Below are 25,893 nucleotides of genomic sequence, written 5' to 3' on the forward strand. Positions count from 1 at the left end.
GCACAAGGTGCCTCCTTTCCAGGATTAGGTGATTAAAAAGATTCATGCATATGAAAGAATATCACTTGGAATGTGTCAATTGTCCAGAAAAATATTTCCAGGGGAACATACATTTCTGTAATAATGATGTGCTGGAAGCATAGTGATGAAATTAATTTCCATGTAGGATTTATGGTTCCATACTTTCTCACAGTTTTAAATAACTCCCTTCTCTTTCTTCCCCTTTTTTGTCAAAACACAGCATTGTAGTTTTGTTGACCCCTCTTGTTCCTGTATGTGTGTCTAGGCGGGGTGGTGATGGGATTTTAAGTTAAAAATTCAAGTCACAAAACATTTTCAATTTTTATTCATTGAACTTGAAATTTACTGTTACAATTTGTTTTTAACAACAGCTGCACAGGAATCAGATGCTTCTCATGTAATTCAAGGATGCACATTTCCTTTATCCAGTAAAGTTCTGAATCTTATTCTGATATTTAACAGATAAAATAGCAAAAAACATGTAAAATGTGTTACATGTTACAAACGAACTATTTATATAAAAATAAATGGTGAACTTTAAACATGAATGATGATCAGTAAAATAGTGTGCAAATACAGAATGAAAGTGAAAGTGATAATTTTATTTGTTTAAAAAGCATATTTTAAAAAAACCATAAGCACCAATCAGCTCTAGAGTTGTGGCAATTTTATAATACTGCATTTTATGCAAATGAATACAGTGATGTTTGCTTATCATGGTGGACAATATCTTTTGACAGGTTTGCGTTTATATTTTGTTTCCTGTGTGGACAGAAAAACAAGTCAATTGAACAGATTTTCACACACTCATTCACGTCAAAATGAAGGCAGACGAAACATTAGTAGCAGAGAGTGACGATTATAAAAAATGAAACAGGTGAACGGACCACGTTTGGAATACAGTACACAGTCAGTCAAAATGGCTTCAGAACATTTTGGTGACTTTTTTTTGTCATCATTGAACCACTGAAATCAATCTACATAATCACAGTTTATCATATGCTACTTGTGTGCTGTATCTCAATGTTACTGGCATCAATGGGGATTTTCTTTTGAATCCAAATCATCGCTGAGATTCTGCTTAATGGTCGTCCATCCGGGAGTATGGATTATCCTTTGCCAGACCTGAAAAGAAAAAAGAAGAATGGAGGACAGATCAGGTGATCGATAGTACAGCTACAAATGCATCACTCTGAAGAATTAGGAATATGAACTATTGAGATGAGTTTTGATGTAGATCCTTGTAGTCATAAATTTGGAATTGAATTCATGTATATCAGGTATGTACAGTGTAGTTTTTCTCCAGCAGATGTCACTACTGGATTATTATCATTATTATTATTATTAGTTAGTTCCATCTTTCTTAGTTATGTCTTTCTCTTGGTTGATAAAGATGTTTTATAGTGGTCCCTTGGTTCATCTGCTCAGATTTCATAATATTAATTTTATTTTATCAATCTTACCATTCCGCACTTTTTTGTCACTGTGCATGTAAACTAAGCACAAACAAAACAAGCCTGTTTGATATTCCACATTTACATTTATTAATCCACTCAAACCACATAAACAAGAAATGTGTCTCACCATATTTCTGCCTGATTTCATCATGCCTCATCTGCATTTCTGTTCTCCTGTAATGGGGAGTGACAATTACAAATTGTTAGACAACAGAGAACACTGGCCACTCTCATGCCTACAGTGTCTGAATCTTGGACTAAGGACCAACACAATGTGCTTCTGTAATATGCTGATAGTATCTACCAAAACCCAGCTTCACATCTTAACTTAACAGTAGGTGTGTACTGATTCAAACAACCTCATTTATGATCTAGGCTAAAAAGAAAATAACTCATGAAAGAAAAAGAAAATATTCAGTAAACCTCATTGTAATGTATGTTAGTGGTGGTCACTGAGGTATGTGGCAAAAATATACTGGCCACTTAAAAACAAACAACAGCACCATCTGCACCATTTGTGTAAAAAAACGAATGAGGGTTCGTATTATTTATCTGAGGATATAGTTAAATTGGTTACTGTCAGACCCCTGCGCGTTTACCTTGCCTTCTGACGGGCCTTCCTCGCACGGTTTTGTCGCTCCACCTTTGCATCTTCTCTCTTGTTTCTGGAATATAACATTATGCAATCATCATGGTTGTGTTTGTGTAAATGAATGCTTATATTGCAATATAAATGCCAATAGTGAGAATTTTACTTTTTGCTTGAAAGAATAAACTCTGATGTGCTTACAGTTAGTCAGTCCAATAATCTGACCAAATATAGCACCGTTTTCCTCTTAACACAACACCCATTATTAAATTAAGTAGTTTTTGGAAGAAGTTTGAGCACATCTTAATGGAAAAAAGCAATGTTATTTTCAGAGTTAAACTGCAGTCACAAATTCTGGCAGGCTTTTTGGAGACGGCGGTATCAGCCTAGCCTTGCAGAAAAACAACCCATTGTGTTCCCCATCCTCCTCCTCCTCTTTCCGCGCTGAACCAGATTTCACAGTCAACACTTCATGTGACTTAACGCTTACCCAATTCTTTCACATTTGCAGCAGCAGATGCAGCAAACAAGAAGGGCAATAACGATGATGCCAGCCAACACTGACATGGTGATGATCAAAATCTGGAAGTTGACTGGGAGAGACACAGGGAAAAGGTAAAAATTCACCTAACCGTGAGCCTGGGATGCACAAAACCAATGAACACACCAAATGAGGGTTTCACCTGTCAGACTTTAATTAACAACTTGGTGTTCAGGGTTTTGGTAGAGTACAAAATTTTAGCCAGTTTGATGTTGGTGCGATTTTTCTGTGAAGAATAAGCACCATATTTGAGTCATCATTATATTGAATATTGATTGATTGATTGATTGATTGATTGATTGGAGGCATCTTATGATAACTGTCCTTATCTGAGAAAGGTCCTACACTAGGAAAGTAAATTAATGCTTATTTTCATTATTGGTTGGTCTGTCATTTATTTTTTTCTATTGATCAGTTTATTGTTTATGTACTGACCTCTAAAATGTAAAAAAAAAATAAGGAAATTTCTACAGCTGTAAGTGACATCTTCAAATTGCTTTGTGTAACCAAATTGTGAAACTATTCACCTTAATATCAAGTAAGAAAGAGAAAGGCAGCAAACTCTTGCATGTGAGAAACTGCAACTAAAGCAATTTTTGCTTGAAAAATGACTGAAACAAGTAATTAACTATAATAATAGTTTTCCACAGTCTGTCCCACACATGTCCCAAATATCAAAGCCAAATGTCAAATACTTGCAGGGTATGCCCAGATTTATCTGAGGCCTGAGGGTTGGAAAGTCTTACCCCAACAGACCCCCCATCGTGCATCAGTCAAAGGACACACACTGCTGGGGGGCAGGATGTTCCTCACTGGGTAGTCAATGCATTGTTGGGTTGGAATGCACCACAAACACTGCAACAAATACAGCAACAAACACAGTGCTGACCGTCTTATCTTTGGTATTTATGGCAGCACATCACTAATAAAACCAAAGACAACAACAGTATTTAGTATTTGGCTGGATTTTAGGAGACTTACTGTCACATTCTGCAGGCATTCTGCACAACTGGTGTTGGATCTGAAGGAGCAAGGAGCTGAAATTGAGAGAAATCCCAGTGTGTTATAGTGTTACAGGCTGGGTACTGACCCTAAATTCACTTACAGGCTCATGCAGTTCTATAAATGCAGTTACAAGAAAGAAATCTAGAAATCAAATCTTTTGCCCACAGCGACAAATTTTGTGTAGACCATGGAACAACATAGCTTGTAGTGAGTCAGATAAACAAGATAAAAACAAGATTAAAGTTTTCTGTATAATTCAACAAACGTCCATACGCAGGTAAGCCATTACAGTGAAATCAGACGATTATCTTTTCTTCTATGGTTAGTGAAAATCCATTTTGTAGCATGTCATGTGACAGCCTCCTGACCTGACTCCGGCTGAACAAAACAAAACAAAGCACATCAACTCAAGAAAACTTACTCGGAGCTGGAGAAGGAGTCGGTGTTTGCTCCTGTGTAGTCAGACCAACACCGCAGAGGAGTAAGGCCACAGCGAGGGCCGAAGCTCCGCAAACTCCGGACATTGTGAGACGAGAGAAAACCATCGAGTGCATGGAAATAACCAACAAAGTAAAGCGTCCGTGAAGTGAGAGTGAAGGGTGGACCGAGAGTTTACGAGCGGGCTGACGTCAGAAGCTCCTGACGCTGGTGTCATGAAACAGCTGCAGAGAAACATCTGTACACTGAGGACAGAGGTCTATTAATGCCCGAGCATTTGGGGAAGACACACACACACACACACACACACACACACACACACACACACGTCCGTTTCTTTGTGTTGTATTTTACGAGCAGTAACACTAACTGTCCAAAGACGCACTCAAGTCAGTGCTGCTTTCAAACAAGACACCATTTTGTCAAGATTTTATGCTGTAAACAATGACTTTACAAATACATGGTGAATCATGTACTAATGCTGCTATATCAGGCTGGGGCCAGTACTAATAATAACAACTTTTGGGTTGCTAAGTTGTGAAAAATCTCACTTTAATTCTCACACAATGACTTATTAGTTCTCAAGTCCTCCAGGGGAACATTGGACCACTTACTCAACATAGATAGGACAGCAGAGCAAATATTGTAATCCACAAGAGTAAAAAATATATGTGCAATATATAGTCCAAACCTTTTCAACATGTTTTTAGCATGTAAAATCCCCTTTTTATGTTTTGTCACCATTTATGCCAGTTAAATTAACTTCAGACTGGTGATTCTGGAGCAAGAGTTCGCTGTTTATAGTAATTGTTTCAAGTTTCAATGTTGGCATACAATGTGAACTACCCATTACCACAACGTTTCAAGTGCTGTTTTGTTAAAACAAACATTTTTACATTTTCATAGAAACTAAAACCCCTGTATCTTACAGAAAAATGCATTTTGATGGCATCGTCTTTTTGTCATCACTCACCCTCAGCTGTTAAAGTTCTGTGGGAAGTTCTGTACATGTAGCGTAGCAATGCTTTCATCATTTTATTCTGTTATTCATTTTATCTGTTGAAATGAAGCAAGTGAATGCAAGTGCACATAGACACTAATTGAAATTCCAGCTCTGTTAATTCAACCATTGTAATGTGTTCATGTTTGGCACCACAGGAGACTGAAATTCACAGAGTTGCTGAACACATCTAAATTCTGTATTGTCCAACATATGACATCCTCAAATATTCGACACTGATAACAAACACAAGACAGACTTTGAAATACAATAATTTATTAAAGCATCTTTAAATTCTGATATAAAACATTTTCTGATTTTTCTTCTTCAAAACAATCAGAAATCTCAGAAATACAGTCATCGTCAATGGCAAGATCAGTCTCTGGTGTGGCCGCCGGCAGCTGACCAGAACGCCTAAGTGAGTATGATTGGAGAGCAATGGAAGACAGTGATGCAATGTGAGGTAAATACTAAGCTCATTAAGTCTGGATCATGTTATTCTTATCATGAAATATACTGTAGTTTGATTGGTATAAGCTTGAATCCTTTGTGTTCATTTACAGTGGCCTAAGAGAGGAAATATCCTCTGGTTAGTTAGACAATAAAGGGAACGGAGCATGTTGGATGCTGAGGGCAACACACTTAGGTTATTTCATGTTGACAAAAGGCCAGAAACAGAACAGGGAACAAATGGGAAAAAATCAATAGTAAATCATGAACAACTTGTCTGTTTCTGAATCTTGTGAATTTTTGTGTCCCTGAACGCAGATATAACACAAACAAAGTACTAGCAAAACTGCATCATTACATTTCCAGCACACAGTTCACTTCTCTGAGCTTATTCTCCCAATCCATTGACACTTCAATAAATAAATACCCCACCCTCACATGGCCTTTGACATCACTGGAAAAAACACTTTTTTAGACACAGACATACTGAACAGGTCATACCATGCTTGCCTCTTAAAACACATCCTTGAACATCAGTTTCAGCCATAAAAAGTTTCAAAGACATACCCTCAACTCAGTACATGTTAAATCAGCTCAATGCTGAGCACGTGTTCCAGGACAGAAGCCCAAATAGTTCAACTGATTTTAGGATTGGTGCCTTTTGAGAGATTACTCTACAACAGTGGTTACACGAGTTGCATCTCCACTGATGCAGTGGTTATTCACATTGAATTTCTTTGTTTTCTGCATTAACTCAACTTATATAAGGTAAATTTTATTTATTTTTTAAATTTCATTTAGAGATGTGAATGTGTGGCACATGCACCCATGGAAGCAATAACTACCACTCATCAAGATACTTAACACCCCAGAATTTAAACTCCGTTCCTGAAAGGCCACATTTGCACTCAAACTATTAGTCCACAATAGCTACAATAAAAACTTAAATAAGGCAAGATGAGGGAGATAATCTCCCTGGGAGGATGACAGTCATATTACACATTAACCTGAGGGAATCTCCATTCAGGAAAACATTCATTACAATGGGCTGCAATATTCTTTTAAAAAAAAACACTTAAAGGGTGACAACTCAGTCAGTGTATGACTCAGTCATGTTTGCCATTCCAACACATTCTTTCACAGAGTTTGGGATGTAGGCTTAAATGAAATTCACTGTTTTTGGAAATCAGATTAAGTCCAAATTCAGATGTGAATGTGTGTCTTAAATTATCTGAAATATTTGGTGGAAAAAGAGCATGGGAGCTCTCGTCAGCTTTCTCTGGGTATTAAAATAAAGTCCACCAAAGGATACCTGAATTACATTTCAAGTAGCATGACAGAAATGACCAGTGTAACTTATGAGAGCAACCAGGTTCGGAGACTGCATGGAGGGAGGCAACACTCAGGACGACTGTAAAGCTTAAAACGGTGCAGATGCTTCAGTGTTCCCACACTTGCCACAAGCAGTAAAGATATCACCTTTTTTGTGTCTCTTTAGAGCGGAATCTTTCTGGATGGAGTTTGTTTACTTATGTTGTGTTGCTACATACCCAGTTTCTATTTATCGAAGTGAATTGTTCCTCTTCTCATTTCCATTCTTGCTTGTTATTGTTCAGGTCTACAATAGCTGAGTCCTCATTGTGCCCCGTACAGTCGATCACCTGATCCAGTTGGTCCCATAACTAGAGACAGACTTCACACTGCAGCGCTTCTTCACGATCATGTTTATGTAGGCTTTCATGATCTTTGTGATCTCTCCAACCTGGAAATGTGCAGATGAAACACACAGTCAGAAAGAAAAGCAATGCAACTAAACTGCATGTGTAAAGGACGCAGATATCCATGTTATTTACAACAGACTGACAAAACTCTTGAGTGTCCGTAAACAAGAGTGTCCACTGCTGTAATTTAGGCTCTGATGAACAATGTGTATACAAGACAAATATGTACCTGTGGTGTTTCAAAGAACATTTCTCGCTCATCCACCGTGATCTTGTATGTGCAGGGCTGTGGAGCGCCAAAGAAGATGATGTGCTCATATGGGAATGTCTCCAGAGGCTTGGGCTCCCCTCTTTTGTAGACAGACACATTTTCAGCACTCACACTCAACCAGAGATCATGAGGGAAGCCTCCTTCTTTGCACTAGAAAGACATAAATACAGGCTCTCATTAGAATTATTCAACGTGCGAGCGATGTCGAGGCCAAAATTGACCTTGCAGATTGAGTATCACCAGGATAAAATTCATTGTTTCTGCTATCATTTGCATTTATTAAGTTATGGCAGGCCATCAACTTTAGTTTTAGATCCACAGCAATAATATTACCAAACATAAAAAGGCTTCAATGAGTTCCATAGAGGAGGGTAAGCAGATTTTAAAACTGGGAAAAAGAGAGTACTGCTCTTGAGTCTGTACTGAGTATCCACTGAGTTCCTGAGCTGAAGTTTTGGATCTGCACTGAGAGAAAAAGTCAGATCCCTGTATCCCTGTTGCCAACCTGACTGACACCTAAGTCACGATTAAGGTCTCTGTAAACTTACCTCGACATCAAACAGTGTGGATCCATATCCAGGCCATTCTTTGATGATGGTCATGTATTTGAGCATCGCCTGGTGCTGATCCAGACCGCTGAGGCGGGACCACTTCTCCACGATGCTGGCTCTAGTGGCAGACATCTCCTCCTTTATCCACATCTCCAACATCTGCTCCTCCTCCATGCGCTGCTTCTTCATGGAGCCCGTCTTCAACCCCCGACGCAGCGTCCCATCCAGGAAGCTGGTCCTCCGACGCTCCAGAGTTTGGCCTGACCCCGAGGCTCCACCCACCTTGGTAAACTGTATGATGCGACTGCGCAGGCGGCCCACGGGGTAGACATTTTCCAGACTCCAGGTGACCCGTGCTTTGTCTCCGTACAGAAACTGCAGGCGTAGAGCGGCCAGGTGCTGCAGGGTCTCCTCGCGGGCAGGGAAGTGGCCTCTGGTCAAACTTTCATGAGCCTGAAGGAAGAGAGTTCAATATTAGGACCAACAATCGTGATTAAAAGAAGCCTTGGTGAAGTGTAACATGCTGAGTAAAACACACCTGCTCAAACATGAACGCAAACTCCACTCCTTCCTTCGGCATGCTCTCCACATCCAGGAAGCAGTAGAGTTTGAAATAAAGTTTCCACTGGCCTTCATCCTCAGCTTCCTCGCTGCCAGCCAGTCTGGTGGGACAGTCACAATCATGTCACTTACACATTGCTCTTTTGGTCATTTCTAGCTGTTGAATTTTCTTATCATTATTATGTCCTGAAAACAAATTTCCTCTATAGGTGTTGGAAGAGGAAACCAAAATCTTAAATATATTATTAAACACATTATATTAAAAAAAAATAACCTTGTAATCTCTGCATGGGTGACATACCTTTCAAATTTAGCCAAAACATCAGCCACCAGGACCCTGCTTTCCACAGCTCTGTCAATAGTGTTGTTGTGTTCAAAAAGAGCAAACATGTTCCTGCTGTCCTCCATAGCCAGACCTCTGATCAGCTTCTCGACCACCTGAACAATGTAAGGCAAAATATAAACAGTCATAACATAATCACATAATTACATGCCAGTTTACATTGTATCTTGGAGAGCAATATTTAGAATAGTCAAGCAAGTAACCGTGTATCAGAAGTCACTAAAGCTCTCTTACCTCTCCAGCGGTGGTGTGTGAGTTAATGGAGATCTTACAAGAGCCTCCTCCGTGGCAGTAGACTGTGGTTGTCATTTCCTGTCTGGTTAGCAGTGCCATGATTTCCTCTTGGGATGGAACAAACTCTCTGGTCTTGGTTTTCTTCAGAGACTCACCAATGAAATGGGCAAACATTTCAATCTCTGTACCAGGGAACAGTTCCTTAATCCTGAATATAAGGAGAAAGGACAAAAAGACAGTGAAGTGTAAATTTCAGCCCGCTGTAATCTGTTGTCATGGGATTTTTATGAATGAAGGCAAGTGTTCAAAAAGTGGCCCATACCTTTTGAGGTGAAACTTGAGGTAGCGTAAGATGCCTCGGCTGGGCAGGAAGGTGCAGCTCATACAGGTCAGGAGATGCCAGTGGGCACGATTGGCGGGACTGTTGGGGTGTGGGACGTGATTGGTTTGTTTGATCAGCTGACAGTAAACCTCGTCTCTTAATGGCCTCAGGTCTTGACAGGTCTGCAGTATTCCCTGGATGATTGGCACAGGGTCTGAAACTGCCTCCATCTCCTGCAGTGAGTTGAAAATCTTCACAGCCTCATCCTGCAGGCTGGTATAACCCTTTTCCTTTTGCACTGGGAAAGAGAGAGACCGAGAATTTAAAAACTGTTGAAATTCATTTTTAAACTAGTTTCTTTACTTAAGTGTTTTCCCTATGTAGTACCTAGAGTACTACTGTGTACCTAGAGTAATCTGGTATGCCCCAAAAAGCAAAAGTATCAAAACCAACAGAAATCAATAGCAATAGCTTGTAAACAGTAGCTGCAGGCCAGAGCACTTACAGTGGATGCTGACATCTCCATAGGGCAGAGGTAGAAGAGGGGAGTGCAAAGGATGCTGGGTATATCTCAGGATGGGGTTCCTCCAGTATGTCTGCTCCACAGCCTCCACATTTAAACTGCTCTCCTTAAAAGACAAAAAACAGGATCAGCAGTCTTCACGTGAACTCTTCAGGAACTGCCTTTACAGCAAAACAGAACATCTTAAATAGGTGGGAGTTTATATTTAAGTCAGATTACAAAAATAACAGTAGTAATATCAGCGATGAATATTGTTATTGAAGTTGGGAAACAGCTGTATATGAGGAAAATAGGTAGATAAAAATGTTTTGAAGCACACAAAGTTAAAACTTGAAGAGGATCACAGCACACACGTAGTGAGTACAAGTACCTCACTTTACTACAGTGTGTGTCCCTGCCAAAGGTTTGCATGACTGAAAAGAATTTGAGTTACAATAACATTAATGCCAACATGTTAATGCAATGTCACACAGAATTGTTTGTCAAAATCATTTAGTGACACAAATGCAGAATAAAATCTCACAGCCAACACAACAGCACAGATCACAACAAAGGGAGGAACAGTCAAGCAAATGTTTGAATACCTTGATGTCCCTGATGAGTTGCTGCGTTGGAGTTTCGATGGGAACTTTGCTGTCTATTGCTCCCTGGATGGCATTCGTCCACCTCATGGCTTCATTCAGCATTTTGGTGTAAAGACGGTATGAGTGCTTGCGCCCATGGACGATAATATTCCAATAACCTGGGTGAAAAAGACAGAAGGTAATTACAGTCAAAATAGCTCCCTGGAAGAATCTGAATTGTTGTAAAATGTAAATAAATGATATAGAACATAAATAAGCCACACAGAGGTTTGGAGAGTTTTAAGAGACTAATCCTTAACTATATTTTTCCTAAAGCCAATAGACTGAGCATAATGTTGACCACGAACTAACCAGTGTCCTTGAAGACCTTCTCATCAGGCTGCACCACAGAGCAGAGACTGTTGAGGACCAGAGTTCCCAGTTTGGAGGCACTGCGCTCGGATGACTTGTAATAGTCCAGAGAGTTACTGGTGAGAACAAACCAGCGCTTCTTCAGCTTCAGAGACGTGCTTTTGGCTCCTGATTTCATCTCTTTATGCAGCCAGCCTGTGAGGATAAACAAATGATTTACTCATCATGTTTTAATAAAGAGTATTCTTGTCATAAATTGTTAATCCTTAATAATACTTTGTTCTCTCAAACAAATTCAACACATTACGTTTTTTCAGCGCAGAAACACTTCAGCTATTTATGGACCTAACCACAGGTATTCTGCTACATATATTATTAGTGCATGAATCAACCCTCAAATCGTAAGCATCCCAGAGTGCGTGTCTGCTGACTCACCTCTGACTAAGAACTCCTGTCCGTCAACCCTGGTGTCTCCCTTGGATTTCTGCAGCAGGCCGATCCAGTGGTGCATCTCTTCGGGTGTGTCCGTGTTGCAGTGGATCACCCTGTTAGCCGTGATGATCACAAACGAGTTCGGTCTGGAAACAGAGCACATCACACATACACACACACACACACACACACACACACACACACAGTGTTACGCTGCATATTGTACATGGTGTCATGCCGCTCAGACTGTAGTTTAAATACTTTTAATCAGACATGGGTTAGGTTTCCTCACCTGTCGGGGTTGTCTGATGCACAGACGGAATCAATCAAGCCCACATCTAGTGTGCCCTGGACAGACAAGAAAAGGGTGAATTGAAATATTATTAGCTTTTTGTCCATTTGTAAATACTTTTCTTGTTGGGTTTATGATGATTTTGCAGTCACAGCAAAGATCTAAACATCACTGTCCTGTACCCCAAGCAGTTTTAAACATGTTATAAGAATGTGATTCACTTAATAATACTGTGTAGAGTCAAATCAGGAAAGAGACAGGCTGATGTGGTGTACAGGATTCTTGTGGGGTGTGGAGAGTATAAGAGAAAGAGAGTTGAAGGGAAGTAACAGGATGTTTCTGCTACTGTATTGGTAATATTACATATGTTTGTTTGGCTGTGTCTATGTAAAGTGGCTTGAATCAACCCATCATTTGGTTTTCCAGCTCATTTAATCTGAACATCTGCAAATGCTATTAAGTACACTGTAATTGTTTCATGTCCATAAAAATGAACAATGACACACCAGTGTGTGTATTCTGCTCCTTCAGCTTAAATTACTACATGGCCCAGATCTGGGCGGTCGTACTTCAGCTGATTCAGTTTTATGCTTCATCATTATTGGTGAAAAATGGAGTTGAGGCTGGGGCCCTGGCAGCAGAGAGGTAAAACAGCACTAACCACTGCATTCTTTGGGTTGGCCTGTTCATGGTGCATCTCCATGAGCTGTTCTGGGCTGGCGCTGTGGACCCGACTCAGCACACTGAACCAACCACTGGATGGGGTGAAAGGGAGTTCAGGAAGTAAAAGTTAGAAAACATGTAATTGAAGATTGCATTGTGAACTCCCACTGGCAACCACAAGGGGGAACTTTATTTCCACACATTACTTTTACAGAGAGAGACGCAAAGCAAGGCAGAGCACTATTCATAAAAGAGCCACAGTTAGCTGATATACAATATATGGATAAATATATGGATATGCTGTACCTGGCATCTTCTGGGGACTCTGCATAAATGTGGTAGGTCCTTTCCTCAGTCACAATATTCAGTGCATTTTCCTTCTCATGATTGTCCACTATCTCCCTACATAGAGACCCAGAGTGAAACTTAGTGGACCATAATTGTTCAGTTTTATGAGGAACAGTAATTAGAGACAACAGAATAAGGTATTTAACCCTGCTGACTGAGAACAGGGTCTTACTTGGCTGTGCGGATATCAATGGTTCCTTTCAGCTTCTCTTCGCTGTCGTTCTCAAAGTACATGAGCTTCGACTCCCGCAGAACGAACCAGCGCATCTTCCAGTTGCGCCGAGACAATGTGGACATCCCTCCACCTTTCTTGTAAAGCCAGCCGGATTTGACGGAGTCCTGCTTGGCCCGAAACCACATGAAGGTCTCGTCCTTGAGCACACACCAGCGACGACGCCACGGGATCATCAGACCACCTGAAAGCGGGAAAGATGCACAGAGCAGAGAGGGAGAAATAAAGGATGTTGAGTTATATTATTTCCTGTGAAACCCCAGTATGATGTGGGAAGTTAAAAAGAGACCCACAAACAGTTTTAACACCTCCCATAGACATACACATGGACATTAACACACATATACACATGGAAACAAACACAATAAATGAAAAACAAAAAAGACGACCTATGTTTCAGAAACATATACAGTGGTATTACATCATAAAAGTACTTGAAAAGGAATAAAGAAAAACAACAAGCAAGCAAGAAACAAAGAAAGCCTGTAATGAATTTCTAGAACTGACACGACGACCAATACGAGCTGCGCTCAGCTGTGCATAAATCATGTGCATGCCTGCTGGGCAGTGATTTGATAAAGCCACTTACTCTTCATGTAGAGGTAGCCGTGGAAGTATGGAGGCCCGCTGCCATTCAGCAGATTCACTCTCCCATTGGAAACTTCCTCATCTGTGTCCACATAGCCATCGTTGTCCTCATCGCTGTCAATGAACTGAAACACAAACACCAGCGTTTATGGTGAGAGAGGTCCTTCATGAGAACCTTTGGCAGTCACTTTTAGAGTAAAAATAATTTATAAAAAATGATTTTATGAGCACTTTATATTACGATGTTAAATTTTGTGAAGACTATGTGAAGTCAGAGTCTTCATTTTGCAATTTAAGCACTTAAACCAGTGTCCAAAATCTGTCTGACCTGGTTGTCACTATTTGTTAATCAGCCTAGCCATGAAAGTGGTGTATATACACAGCCACACACACTTTCACATGCAAACACAAACACTCTCCTTGTTCCCCTTTGACATTTTGCTGATCTGACAGTGTTGGGTCTGAGCTCTCTGCTTGACTTGCAGTATCTGGGAACAGATTCATGTGTTCATCAGCAGAGCCAAAACAAATAACTGCAACAGTGTTTCACTGTTATTCTGACATGAGCTGAGTCTTTTGATATGTTAAGAGAGAATTCAGGCTTGCAGACATGCAAGCATCCAGTTCAGCACCGTATGTGTATAGTATTATTATAGACCCAGGGGAAATCTAGGAGTGTGTTAAAAATTTGAGGCCAAAATTTTAGTTTACTTTTTTTTAAAGTTCAACTGTAATTCAGTCGATTTCTCTATAAACATAACACCCGCTTTGTCCAGGAGGGAATTCCTGTTTTGGCAAAATTTACTAAATTTAAAAAATTTACTAAATCTACATCCACTGACACCAGATTAACCAGTTGGACAAGTGCAATTCTGCACATTTTCCAGCTGTAAAAACTCAGCAGCTTTCAACATAAATGGCTCTCGGCCTGTTGGTTCTCACCGAGTCCGAGCTGCCTCTGAAGGAGTCCAGGCTGTTCTGGGTGCAGGAGGATTTTCGTAGCACCTCCTCATCTGTGATATGTCCATCGTTGGTGCTAGCACCTGAGCTCCCGTGAGCCTCCTCAAACTCCTCCTGGTCATAGTCTGATTCCGTGTCTGGCAGGTTTGAGTGGGACGGCTCCTCACCCACAGGCTCAAAGGCTGACCCCCCGCTGACCCTCTGGCATGGCTGCCTTTCTCCATTAGTGACCACAGTGGGAGGAGGAGGAGGAGGAGGAGGAGGGGGGCCGGGGGTTTGGGAGTCTGTGAGAACAGGGGTACGACTCAGTCCATTGGGGGTAACTGGGGAGAGCTTTCCCACTGCAGGAGAGGAGGCCGAAGAGGGCGGGACCACCAGTCCTTCTGCAAAGGCAGGAGGAGGAGGGGGAATACTTTGGAACACTTCCTTGTCCAGAGGAACCACAGCTGGAGGCGGGAAGTCAGGCAGAGGAACGCACTCATCCTCAGCGTGGAAACCCTCGTCGACCTCCTCCTCAGCCAGAGGGGCGGTGGACTCAGTTGGGTCGTGTAGGTTCTCCTCGCTCGAGAGGGATGGCTCTAAACCACCAAAGTCCAGCAGGTCCAGGAACTCAGTAGCAACGCGGGAAGCCTCCTTCTCCAGTCTGTAGATCTCTGCATCCCTCATCTGGCGTAGCTCCTCGCGAGACACGTCTCCGAGGAGGGACACGCCGTCTTCCTGCTGCTTTTGCAGACGCTCGATCTCCCTCTCCAGCCGCAGGATCTCCTCCATCTGACGGCTCTCTTCCTCAGAGGTGTGACTGTAGGACAAAGTCTGGGACAGCTCCTTCTGTACATGGGACAAGACAACATAGGAATAAAAATTGACAGCTTTATGATGCCACATTCACGTCTCATAGTGTGTTTTGTGTTATGAAGGTTATTAAAACAAAATTACCTTCTGACAAGCACCGTTAACCAGTGAGTTCCTAAAGACAAAATAATTATGCATTAGTGATGAGAAATAATACATATTAAGAGTCATCTGATTTTTATGACTGCACTTCAAACTTAATACTCTACCTTTTCTTGTCCGCTTTAGCTGCCATTTTCTGCTCTTCTTCCTTCTCCTTCAGCCTCAGCTCCTCCTTCCTCACTGACTCCTCCTCCTCCGCCCTCCTCTTCATCTCCTCGTCCATCAGCCTCTGTTTCTTCTCCTCCTCCTCCCTCCTTCTCCTCTCCTCTTCCTGCTGTCTCCTCTCCTCCTCCATCCTCCTCTTCTCCTCCTCTACTCGCCTTCTCTCCTCTTCTTCTTCCTCTCTCTTCCTCCTCTCCTCTTCCTCTCGCTTCTGTTTCTCCTCCCTGAGCTGGCGATAGAGGGATCGGGCCAGTTGGCCTCTGTGGTGTTTCTGGAGGACGATGGTCGCCAAGCGCAGGCGCAGGAAGACACGTCGCCAAAAGTGAGCGCGGTAGTTCTTCTGGATGGTGACGACGCTGGACAGAACCTTTTTATATTGTTTCCTGGTGAGAGAAGCAAACGCATGCATTTGTAGTCAGTGTAAAGTCTCGTATTTAATTCAACATTATCACCACAAACATATTTGTGACGTTGCACAGCACCACACGGTCTCCTCCTAGCGCCCGCTGGCATTCTCTGTTTAAATAAACACACTGGTAAGAAAGCCTGTACATTGTGGACTGTGCAATGTTTAGAGTCTGATGAGCCTGTGCTGGTCCATTGTGGCCATGTGGGCTGTTGTGTTTGGGTATGTGACTAAACCCCATCACCCACACACTGCAGATGCACTGAATACACACACATGTAAACACGCACACACACAAACACACATGACTTGTGAAGGACCACACACAATGCTGTGACTCTCTGACCCTTAGCACGGCCCAGTCTGCACAGCAATCACCTCTGACTGGTCTCAGGACAGGCTCTGAGCAGAGATAATGTTACATATAATAATACAAAGGCTTTACTTGTGTCTTTGGGGAACTTCCGGAGCCTCTCTCTTTAGTATGAGAAGCTCTGAAGGGAAGGGAACCCACAACCTGAACGCTGTCATCAGTCCCATTATACTCTCCCAACGGAGCCTTTCAGAGGACTGTATGTGACCTTACATATGGCAGCACGCAGGTGGCTGTCTGCATGTGCTGATTTTTAAACCACCATAGTGATGGATGTCCTGTCTGTCAGGTGGAGTGGAAAGGAGGAAAACTTGCTGCTCAGCCTGAGATGATAGCATCAACTGTACTGCTGATTATTTTCCAATAAATGAATAGACACTGGCTTTCCAAGAACGGTCCAACTAAGGAGCATGACCAGGACATTATTCCAGATCAGACTGTTAAATGGATGTTAAAAGGATGTTAAATTCATTGCTGTTTGAAGCTAGAAAAAATGTACACGAATATTAAGTGTTTTTCATGGCTGCACCACAACTTCATATGGAAACATACTAGATATCTTGAGATTCACTTTATACACATTTCTTCAGTGTGAAAGAACAAAAACAAAAAATCCTGCACATTGTCGATCACTTGTACTCACTCTATCGTGCTCTTCAGATCTCCATTATTAAATATTATCTGAAGAATTTTACCTGAAGAGGGTCTATGGACTGAAACGTCATTTATAAGTAATATAAGTAATGCACAGGTGGACACCTGTTTTTAAGTCTTTCTAGAAGCATTGGAAACTTGGCTAGAATTAAAAAAAAAAACAACGAGTTGATTTGAACGATGTTTGGCTGCACAGTGTCAGTTTATAATGACTGGCCTACTGGCGAGTCAGCAAGATTTAAAAGGTCTATTTAAGAGGTCTCTGTGGATATTTCACTTATGAGATGAAATACCTGTAGAACTGTACACCTATAATCCACTACAGAATCTGTAAAGCTACTTCTGCACTAATACAGTATATAAACCCACACAACACTCAGACAAAAAAAGCTAAACACATGTGTAAAGGCATGCACATATGCACATAACCCCTCCCCCCCGCCCCAAACATATACAAAGACTGTACACCTCTATTACAAAACAAACACTGACAACTGTCACTGCCACTCAGCACCCCCATCCCGCCCCCACACCCACCCCCCCCTCACCCCACCCCCTCTTCACTCTACCACTCACCTTGCCACATAGCTGAGGATGTGGGCGCGGATCACCATGCCAGCCCTGCGCCGCACCTCTTCCCTCTCTTTCTCCAGCCTGTGCTCCAGGGCCTCCTTCAAGAACACCTGCGGGACGAGCAGTGCCGCGGCCGGCAAGGAGTGGCAGAGACAGGGAGAGAGAAGAGAGGGAGGTTTGAATGGAGGGGGAGTGGAAGGAAACGGGATGGGTTAGTTCCTCTTCTTGGTAAAGGTATAAAAAAAAAGAGGGCCCACAGAGATGTGAAGGCCCCCTGTTGTCTGTTGGCAGCACCCTGTGCCCACTGCAGAGGAAGCTGTGGTGCAGCTGAGGCTAGCAGGCTAGCTGCTCTCCTGGATTGCAGAGCAGAGCAGAGGGGAAAACTGGCACTGGGACTGCAGTATTGCTGCTAATGCCGCTGCTGCAAAGCCTCATTGTGTTCGGGCGTCCTTCCTGAGCATTTCCCTCTACTGCTGCTGCTGCTGCTACTGCTGCGTTGGTAGCTCGACTGACGTGCACAGGCAGAAAGGCACAGAGAGGGAGGGGAGGGGAGAGGTAGGGAGAGGAGGGATGGAGAGATGAGGGGGAGGGATGGTGGCTGGTGTCCAGATAGCAAGCCACACCCCTCCTTGCTCTTATGAAGGAAGGAGGAAGAGTTTTAGTTAACCCTTCCCTTGCTCCTGGAGACTTTTTGTCCAGTTGGTGCTATCTCTGTGAAACATTTGGCAGCTTGAAACTGCTCCTAAACCAATACGCAGAAAAAAAATTAACATAACATGACTACAACATAATCAGATTTCATCTAACCATGTTAGCAGGCTTGGAAAACCAACCAGCTGCGTGTCTGGGTTTTTGTGATAATGCAATATCTGTTGCTGGCCTGTAGGATCAACTACTGGGGGGGCTTTTAGTGGCTGTGTGTGTGTTTGTGTCCCAGATGTTCCACCACCAATCAAAGGATCCCACAGCTGCAGCCCTGCCTGCCTCTGTAAAGTCTGTGAGAGGAGGAAGCTTCCTCTTCGTCCACATCCTTCCCTGGTCTGTAAAACAAATGGCTTGCAAACTCACACACACACACACACACTATCCGTGCAACGTGACCCAAGCCCCTAATTCTGGGCACACACTTCCTCTGTACACAATCAGCACATATATAATTACACACAGATTGTTTCTCCAAAGGAAATGAATGTAGACCCCCTCTGTCTGTCAGCCTCCTTCACACAGCCCACACCAAATTTTCCTGAGCCCAAAAATATTGTGCTGCCATCAAAAACACAAGCATATGCAGGGAATGGCACATACTCAGCCTCTCCGTGCATTTTTTGGCCTTCCCTTGGAGAACTAGCCTCTTCCTCCTTCTCTTTCAATGTATATACTTTACTATGCAAAGTATATACTCTGTTATCAGCAGAGAGTCAGCCAAAGGTCAAAGTTCTGACCCTGGACGCATAATGAAGTTTTACCCACACAGAGGAAAAATATTTCTTTCGCTTAAGTCAGTAACACACAGTGACTCCAGAGATTTACACTGTGCGCATGTGTGAGAAATTTAATATACACAGGCATGTGCATATTCGTGGTTATGCACCAGTTATGTATTCATTAAGAACCAACATGTGGTTCACATCAAACCTTTTCAGTCCTGATGTATATTTCACCCTGCCATATGTGCAGCTGACACTATTCATAGTACGCAACCCAAACGGGGTATTACAACAAAACTGTCCAGAAGGGAACCAACAAATTTGAAATGTCTCAGTGATTTTACATCCTCAAAGAAACCACAACTTAGAGCAGGAAGTAACAGTGGGACAAATGTGGATTTAGCTGATTTCAAGAAATCCCATAAAAAAAACTGTTTTATTTATATCCTCTCTCTCTGCTTTGTAGAGACCATTTCTGCTGAGTCTGACGCAAAGCAAAGAGGGTTTTACTGTACAGATCAAACAAGTCATTAAAGGTTAATCATTCAATGAGAGTGCAGAGAAACAGAGAGGGTGCTTTCCGCGGGGGAGATGATAATTGTTTGTAAAAAAAAGAGCCAGAGAGAAAAAAAAAAAGCGGGCGAGTGAGAGATAAGCATCACTGAGAGCTGTATTGCAGCAGATGGAGATCATAAAGCTATAATAACTCTTCTAAGACAAATGCATGAGATGTGACTTTCCTCTAACCTCTGCTCAGATGCAACGTCTCATCACTGTAGGCCTCCTCCACATCAGTCGCCTGGAGTTTAGTTTATCAAATCAACAGCTTGGTGAGTGTCAAGAGGCTAACGCTCTTCCAGCTACAGCAAGGCTGCCTCAGGATTACCGTAAGCCCCCGCACTGGGTTACGGTTACAGTAACAGTTGTTGGTGTCAGAGTTTTTAGGAGTAGCCATGTAACTCTGTGGTTGCCAACAGGAGAGCAGTAGATTGACCACAACCGGCCAGAAAAATCTTTGGGACATGAGTCATAGTGGGGGCCGTCCAAACTGTGGCACAAATTAACAGCTTGGGAATGACAACAGCTCGATTTTAGAGAAAGAATTTGTCCCTGAAGAGAACCAATCTGGTCTCAAGATTTTCTTCAGACCACTACATTTTTAAAAAAAAACTAGCTTTCAAAAAATCAGTCATTATCCACATGCTGAACATGAATTGAAGAGCATACATTACGTATATGTAATTGACTGGTGTACTGCAGAGGTCATCTTCCAGGAAAACATAAGTGGACACATCACCTAATTCCTCAGCTTTCCCATCTGTGTTCTTGTCTGCTTTGAGCCTGCAACTCTATCCTGTCCGAGTGTGTGTTTGTAATTGTATTAATCACACTGTGGGGACAAACATCTGTTCACACATCTGTTCTGTCATTTAACAGGGGACTCACCTCTCATTCTGGAGACAAAAAGCTGGCCCACACAAAGTAAAACGTAACACTTTAAGATTTAGAGTTTTTGGTTCACATTAGGGATAAGGTTGAAAGTTAGGTTAAGGGTGGGGCTGGGCTGGGGCAGTGGTTAGGGTTACTGTAAGTATCCAAGGCATGAATGTAAGTCAGTGCAATGTCCTTCTTAGTGACAAAAACATGTTTGGACGTGTGTGTTTATATAATTGTGTGTGTGTGCGTGTGTGCTTCACCTTTGTCTTCCCCAGGTGCCACTCTTTCTTGGCTTTATCATGGAGCGTGAGAAGCTCTGAGCAGTCCTGCTTCTCATCGTCTGAGTGGATTTTGCTCTTCAGGATCATCTTGTACCTGTGAAAACATATATACACACACATACACACACACACAAGCAGGAACACACATAAACAGATGGCAACTTGCACAAAACTGTGAATAATATGAGTACATTCACATATTGCACAAACTGTAAATAAAATTGTGTACATTCACCACAGTCATATCTTTATAATATTGCAAGATTCATATGTACATCTACCACATGTAAATTCTGATCCCTAGTGCCCTCTAATTTATAATATATTTATATTTGACTGTACTTTCTTTCTTTCTTTTCTTTTTTCGAGCACCTCACAGAGCCTAAACAAAATGTCATTGCACTGTACAACCTGTATTCTGCAATGACAATAAAAAGATTCTTATTCATATACAGTATTTACATAAACATAGCACAAACCTGTCAGAATATCTAATATCAGTGCAGAAGTATCTAATCTTTTTAACAGTTGAGAGGGTTTTTTTTTTATGTTTTTATGCGTATGTACTTATTTTCCTGACCTGCTATAGAAGTCCTTAAAGGTTCTGCGGACAGGGAACCCAGCCCTGCGGATCTTCACGGTTTCCAGCATCCCAGAGTATCTCAACTGGTTAAGTACTACGTCAGGATCAAACTGGTTGGCCTTCTGTAGATGACAGACAACAAAACAACATGAATCTGCAAACACTAAAACATAAAAAGCTTATTCTTCTTAATGGATAACATCACTTGATTACATCATTTTTCTGCCGTTACTATGCACTGAAGGTTGACCTGCATACAGGCTTTGTTCTGCACAATTGATGTTGTGGTATGTGTTCCCTAAATACAGCCTGCCTCACCCCCAGTATCTGTTAGTGGAAGATATGGGACACTTAACCACTGCTGGTAAACATAACCCTACACTGTTGAGCCCACACACCTATTCAAATGATCTTACTGCTGAGTCAAGTTAAACTTGAACTAAAAAGTAAATTACCATGGTGAACGCTATCATTTTACATTAACAATCAGGTTACGGCAAAGAAAACACACACCAACAGAGAGAAACCTGAACGACGTTGAGCAAGACCTTGCTAACGGGGAAGACCTTTCTTTCTGGAATAATCAGCTGCATTGTTCACAGCTGTGTGTTACCAATGATCCCCAGTCCTGCTTATTATAGAGGATCTGTGATGTCTGCTGCCTCACACCTCTACACAGGCTGCCTGATCACTCAGAGGGTCCACCCGAAGGCTGGATAAGCCCCACACAGCACCGCAGCATTCCCCAATGTGTCAATCTAATAACAGGCTAATGCTACTATGCATGGAAACAGACACACTTTGATACAAAGGCACTCGAACACTTCCATGTGTTCATGTTCATAATCAGACACATACACGTGCACCCCTCTGAGCTCTGAACTCTGCTCTTCAGCAGAGGATTTAGGCAGCTGAGAAAGGTAAGGCATGTTGACTTGTTTGAGTGAAAACAAGCTGACCCTTCCCTCAGTGACATTTATTCCAAGGAGAGCGGGTGTGTGTAAATCACACAAATACACTATGTGTGCGTGTGTGCGTGTGTGTTTGCATGCATACAATCATGTCAGAGAGAGAACTGTGCACGCAATCCTGTCATTCTGCAGGATTAACAGAGGCACGGCTTGTTCCGTCTTGACCAGCAAAAGACAGGTGAGCGAATGCGAGGCGCTAGCCAATGAGAGCAGGCGACAGATCAGGGGAAAAAGGCAGAGAAAAAGAGGCGGGCGTAGAGAAGGAGGCTGAGAGGACGACAGTGCAGCTTCCATGGTAATAAGTAAGCGAGAAGGTGTGGAATGACGTATAGGGAGTGGGTGGTGAGGAGCAGAGAGAAGAGGACAATCACCACACTGTGTACATTAATAAGTAACAGCAACAGATTTCAGAGTAGCCAATTCAATATGTCACGTAGAAAATAAAGAAACAGAATAAACAACATTCAAAATGATCCAGTAATGGGGTTCAGAAAAGTGGAGGAATAGATGCCTACTACAGAAATGTCCCACTGTGGTCTTATCTTGGCTTTCCACTGATGCAGCCAGATCAGCAGAGCATCAGCCAAGCCGCTGCAGCTGGAGCAGCCAGCGATGACCTCTGACCTTTGGTAAAGGGGCTTAAGTGGTAGGAATGTGCTGGTACACAGCCCTTTTATTTGAGGAAGTACAATGAGGGCCTTTGCACCAAAGCAGGAGAGCGATATCAGTTTATTAGTAATGAAAATTAGCAGCATGCATGACCAAAAAGAGCAGTTAGTTTTCAAGTGGAACATTTATGTGACTTTGCAGTAATGAGTGCCATTACACCGTAAAATTACTTACTTCTTAGCTGGAGTCATGAGACAGCAAGACTAAATATTAGCTCTGAGCAATGGGAGCTATGAATAGCACCAAGGAGGTTTAACTTTACAGGCGCTGACCTTGACAAGACCTGGCATGGGTTTCTGGCATTTTTTTTTGTGCTATGAAATTTGCATGACCTACCTTGTCCATGTTTGGTTTGATGCAGCGTACAAAAAAGGGGTTGGAGGCACTTAGTGTGGCCATCAGGGAATGGAGAGAGTCCTGAAACACATCAGCAGCAAGAGGATAAAGATCAAGACAGCAGAGAAGCTGGCTCATCAGTCCAAACATATTCCTTTATGTCTGTTTATTTATGCCAACATCGGGTTTATTTTTAATAGGAGTGACTTGAAATATGTAGATTTTTCATAGCTGTGCTTCTCACTCAAGACAAGAAGACCTGAGATCAAGACATGCCTCACTTTTCTTATTTGTTCAGTGCTTTCTCTAAAGCATGTGTGTTTAAAGGGCTCGTTTTAAAAGATTATTATTGGCAAACATTTATTTAAAGTATTAAAAGTAAAGGTACTTACTAAACATTGTTGTTACATCTCTTACATGGTTACTGGTTGGCCCATATTTAGCCCAAAAGACACATATGTACAGATACACACTGCGAGGACCCTTGAACCTCACAAGCTATGTCAGCCTCACTCTCCTCGCTGCCTCAGACAGTCTGTCTCCAGCGAGGCCTGGCCTGGCAGAGCTGAGCGTGATTGGCCCCTGGTTGGCCCCTCTCTGCCCAGCCATCAACCCTAATCCCCTGGCTTTGGGAACTGTAGGCCAGGGCAGCCTGCCAAATCCTCCTCTGCTCCTTCTCTCCACACTGCACTTAGGACATGCTAAGCTACCCCCCCACCCCCCAGCCCCCTTGGGGCTGGGGGGTGGGGGGGTAGCTCAATATGTGGCTCACAACCACATATTTCATACATCCCATCACCCATAACAGACAGCATTCTCCTTCCCACTCTGTCTCTCCACGATTTCTATACTCTCCATTTTTTTCCACTGTGCTAAAATGCATCATGCCAAATTACAAGGCTGATGTTAAGGGTTAAGTGGCCATCATGTGCAGCAGCAGCACATGGGAAACAATTAACAGGCTGTCTGTGTGATGACACAGTCGTACAATCATGGGTTTGGAACTGAGAGAGATATTTAGGCCACAAACGCTTCAGTCTCACCCTGAACTGAGAGCTGACAGTGGGCTTGCGTCTGGCTGTGCCCATCTTCAGTGTCTCATCTCCATTTCTGCTACCGACGCGCTCGAAGAGGTCGTAGATAAAATCGAGCCTGCAGGTGCACAGTGCAGAATAGGGCATGTGAATGTAGAGACACTTGCAGTGAAACATACAGGTGTGCGCTCAGCATGCAGAGGAGAGAGTGTGGAATACCTACCTACTGTCCTTGAGAATAAACAAGATGTCATCTCTGAAGGTGTCTCTGTTCTTCTCCAGGATCCCTCGCACATCATAAAGCACCTAAACAGGTGAAAACAAAAAAGCAAGTAAGAGGAAAGTGTACAATAAGAAATAAGTAAGTAAGTAAGACATATATATTATACCCATTACGCTACTTGGGTGATATACATGATTTATGCAATGTGCAAATAGCTGTGTGCATATACACAGAAGTAATGAATTTGCAAATAATTGCAAATTCATTTGTAGCAGTAGCCAAATATAATCCCGGTTTATCAAATATTCAAAACATTTCCAGTCATGAAAGTCAGTGACTAACATCATCAGAGCTTAATGCGACAGACAACTCAAACTTTAAAATAAAGCTATTTGTATGCCAGCTTCACTATAGGCCCAGTAGTAGTAAAATGCCAAGAGGTTTAAGGTCAGTCCAGCACAGACTGAACGTTCATGTCTTCAAATGATGGATGACTCACTTGGAAATAAAGCTCACTCATCCAGGATCATTATCCAGACATATGTGCACAAAGTGTGACATGAAAGGGAGCCGTAAATGTGTGTTTAAGGCTCGGTGTGAACAAAGCAGAGGAGGGTGGGCCTCTTCAAGTCCAGCGGAGCGCCCGTGTGTAAATGCAATCACCTGTTGAATTCTGTTCAGCCTTCGTCTTAGCAACATAGCATTCCTCTGCTCGCCCCTGATCCACGGTACTGCGCTCTGCGTTTGTCTCAGTGCGCTCACGCAGGTGTGCGCTCGTGCGTGTATGAGAACGTGTCGTGGAAAGTGAACGTGCAAAGAAAATATTTTATGCAAGAAAATGCTAATGTAATAAGAAGAAGATGCATACTGTAATCTCTGCCAGTGCGCACACACAAGCCAATTTGTGTACATGTGCCTACATGAGCTTGTTTTCACAGCTGCGTGTGTGTGTGTGTGTGTGTGTGTGTGTATGATATAATCTAATAACCACCCCCATCCCCCCAAGCTCTGAGGCTCACGGGAGCCATGAGAACCAAACATGACGACATATGTATTTAGAAATCACAGACACTAATTACACTCCATTCCTCCAAAGAGGAGCTTCCAAAAAGCTCTCTGTGTCTGTCAGTTTCAGGTTCGTGAACTGGGATGGTCTCATATGATGCCACAGAGAAATGGGTTTGTCGAGGACAGCACGCTGTTTGAAGGCAAAACCTTGCAGGTGGTGAGTAGTGCGTAGTGAGTAGTAACCACTGAATCCACAGAAATAAAACACAGTTCACCTGTAACTGTATTTCTAAAAGTTTCTTTGCATTATTGCTTGGAGACACGT

At 42.5% G+C, this 25,893-nt stretch overlaps 2 protein-coding genes across 2 annotated transcripts in view; both read right to left on the reverse strand.

Moving 5' to 3' along the window:
- Window positions 1-602: 602 nt before the first annotated feature.
- On the reverse strand, window positions 603-4,227 carry pttg1ipb (PTTG1 interacting protein b). Its single transcript, XM_041056383.1, has 7 exons — window positions 4,035-4,227; window positions 3,590-3,645; window positions 3,355-3,463; window positions 2,558-2,660; window positions 2,078-2,143; window positions 1,606-1,652; window positions 603-1,146 (listed from the first exon to the last, which is right to left on the reverse strand). The coding sequence occupies exons 1-7, from the start codon at window positions 4,165-4,167 to the stop codon at window positions 1,103-1,105; spliced, it is 558 nt and encodes a 185-aa protein (XP_040912317.1). The 5' UTR covers window positions 4,168-4,227; the 3' UTR covers window positions 603-1,102.
- A 1,080-nt stretch (window positions 4,228-5,307) lies between these two features.
- Window positions 5,308-25,893, reverse strand: part of myo10l3 (myosin X, like 3) — a 55,143-nt gene continuing 34,557 nt past the window's right edge. Inside the window, exons 17-41 of the mRNA XM_041057447.1 lie at window positions 24,561-24,643; window positions 24,347-24,455; window positions 23,304-23,384; window positions 21,325-21,449; window positions 20,724-20,838; window positions 17,603-17,709; window positions 15,539-15,976; window positions 15,414-15,444; window positions 14,460-15,305; window positions 13,519-13,642; window positions 12,870-13,113; window positions 12,656-12,751; window positions 12,348-12,441; window positions 11,687-11,742; window positions 11,398-11,540; window positions 10,963-11,157; window positions 10,612-10,769; window positions 10,010-10,133; window positions 9,505-9,802; window positions 9,183-9,390; window positions 8,907-9,043; window positions 8,583-8,706; window positions 8,042-8,497; window positions 7,452-7,643; window positions 5,308-7,263 (exon numbers count right to left, since the gene is read on the reverse strand). Coding sequence (XP_040913381.1) covers window positions 7,159-7,263; window positions 7,452-7,643; window positions 8,042-8,497; window positions 8,583-8,706; window positions 8,907-9,043; window positions 9,183-9,390; window positions 9,505-9,802; window positions 10,010-10,133; window positions 10,612-10,769; window positions 10,963-11,157; window positions 11,398-11,540; window positions 11,687-11,742; window positions 12,348-12,441; window positions 12,656-12,751; window positions 12,870-13,113; window positions 13,519-13,642; window positions 14,460-15,305; window positions 15,414-15,444; window positions 15,539-15,976; window positions 17,603-17,709; window positions 20,724-20,838; window positions 21,325-21,449; window positions 23,304-23,384; window positions 24,347-24,455; window positions 24,561-24,643 — 4,689 coding nt within the window. The 3' untranslated portion in view covers window positions 5,308-7,158. The remainder of the gene's footprint in view (window positions 7,264-7,451; window positions 7,644-8,041; window positions 8,498-8,582; window positions 8,707-8,906; window positions 9,044-9,182; window positions 9,391-9,504; window positions 9,803-10,009; window positions 10,134-10,611; window positions 10,770-10,962; window positions 11,158-11,397; window positions 11,541-11,686; window positions 11,743-12,347; window positions 12,442-12,655; window positions 12,752-12,869; window positions 13,114-13,518; window positions 13,643-14,459; window positions 15,306-15,413; window positions 15,445-15,538; window positions 15,977-17,602; window positions 17,710-20,723; window positions 20,839-21,324; window positions 21,450-23,303; window positions 23,385-24,346; window positions 24,456-24,560; window positions 24,644-25,893) is intronic.

The sequence above is a fragment of the Toxotes jaculatrix genome, chromosome 15 (genome assembly GCF_017976425.1).
Source record: "Toxotes jaculatrix isolate fToxJac2 chromosome 15, fToxJac2.pri, whole genome shotgun sequence".
NCBI classification, from domain to species: domain Eukaryota; kingdom Metazoa; phylum Chordata; class Actinopteri; family Toxotidae; genus Toxotes; species Toxotes jaculatrix.

Excerpts from the sequence above, each read along its gene's own strand:
- pttg1ipb (XM_041056383.1), bottom strand. The coding sequence starts at position 4,167 with ATGCACTCGATGGTTTTCTCTCGTCTCACAATGTCCGGAGTTTGCGGA. Across the intron at positions 2,661-3,354 it reads ACGATGGGGGGTCTGTTGGG|TCAACTTCCAGATTTTGATC; the intron begins GTAAGACTTTCC and ends TGTCTCTCCCAG. Across the intron at positions 1,147-1,605 it reads TGAAATCAGGCAGAAATATG|GTCTGGCAAAGGATAATCCA; the intron begins GTGAGACACATT and ends TTTTCTTTTCAG.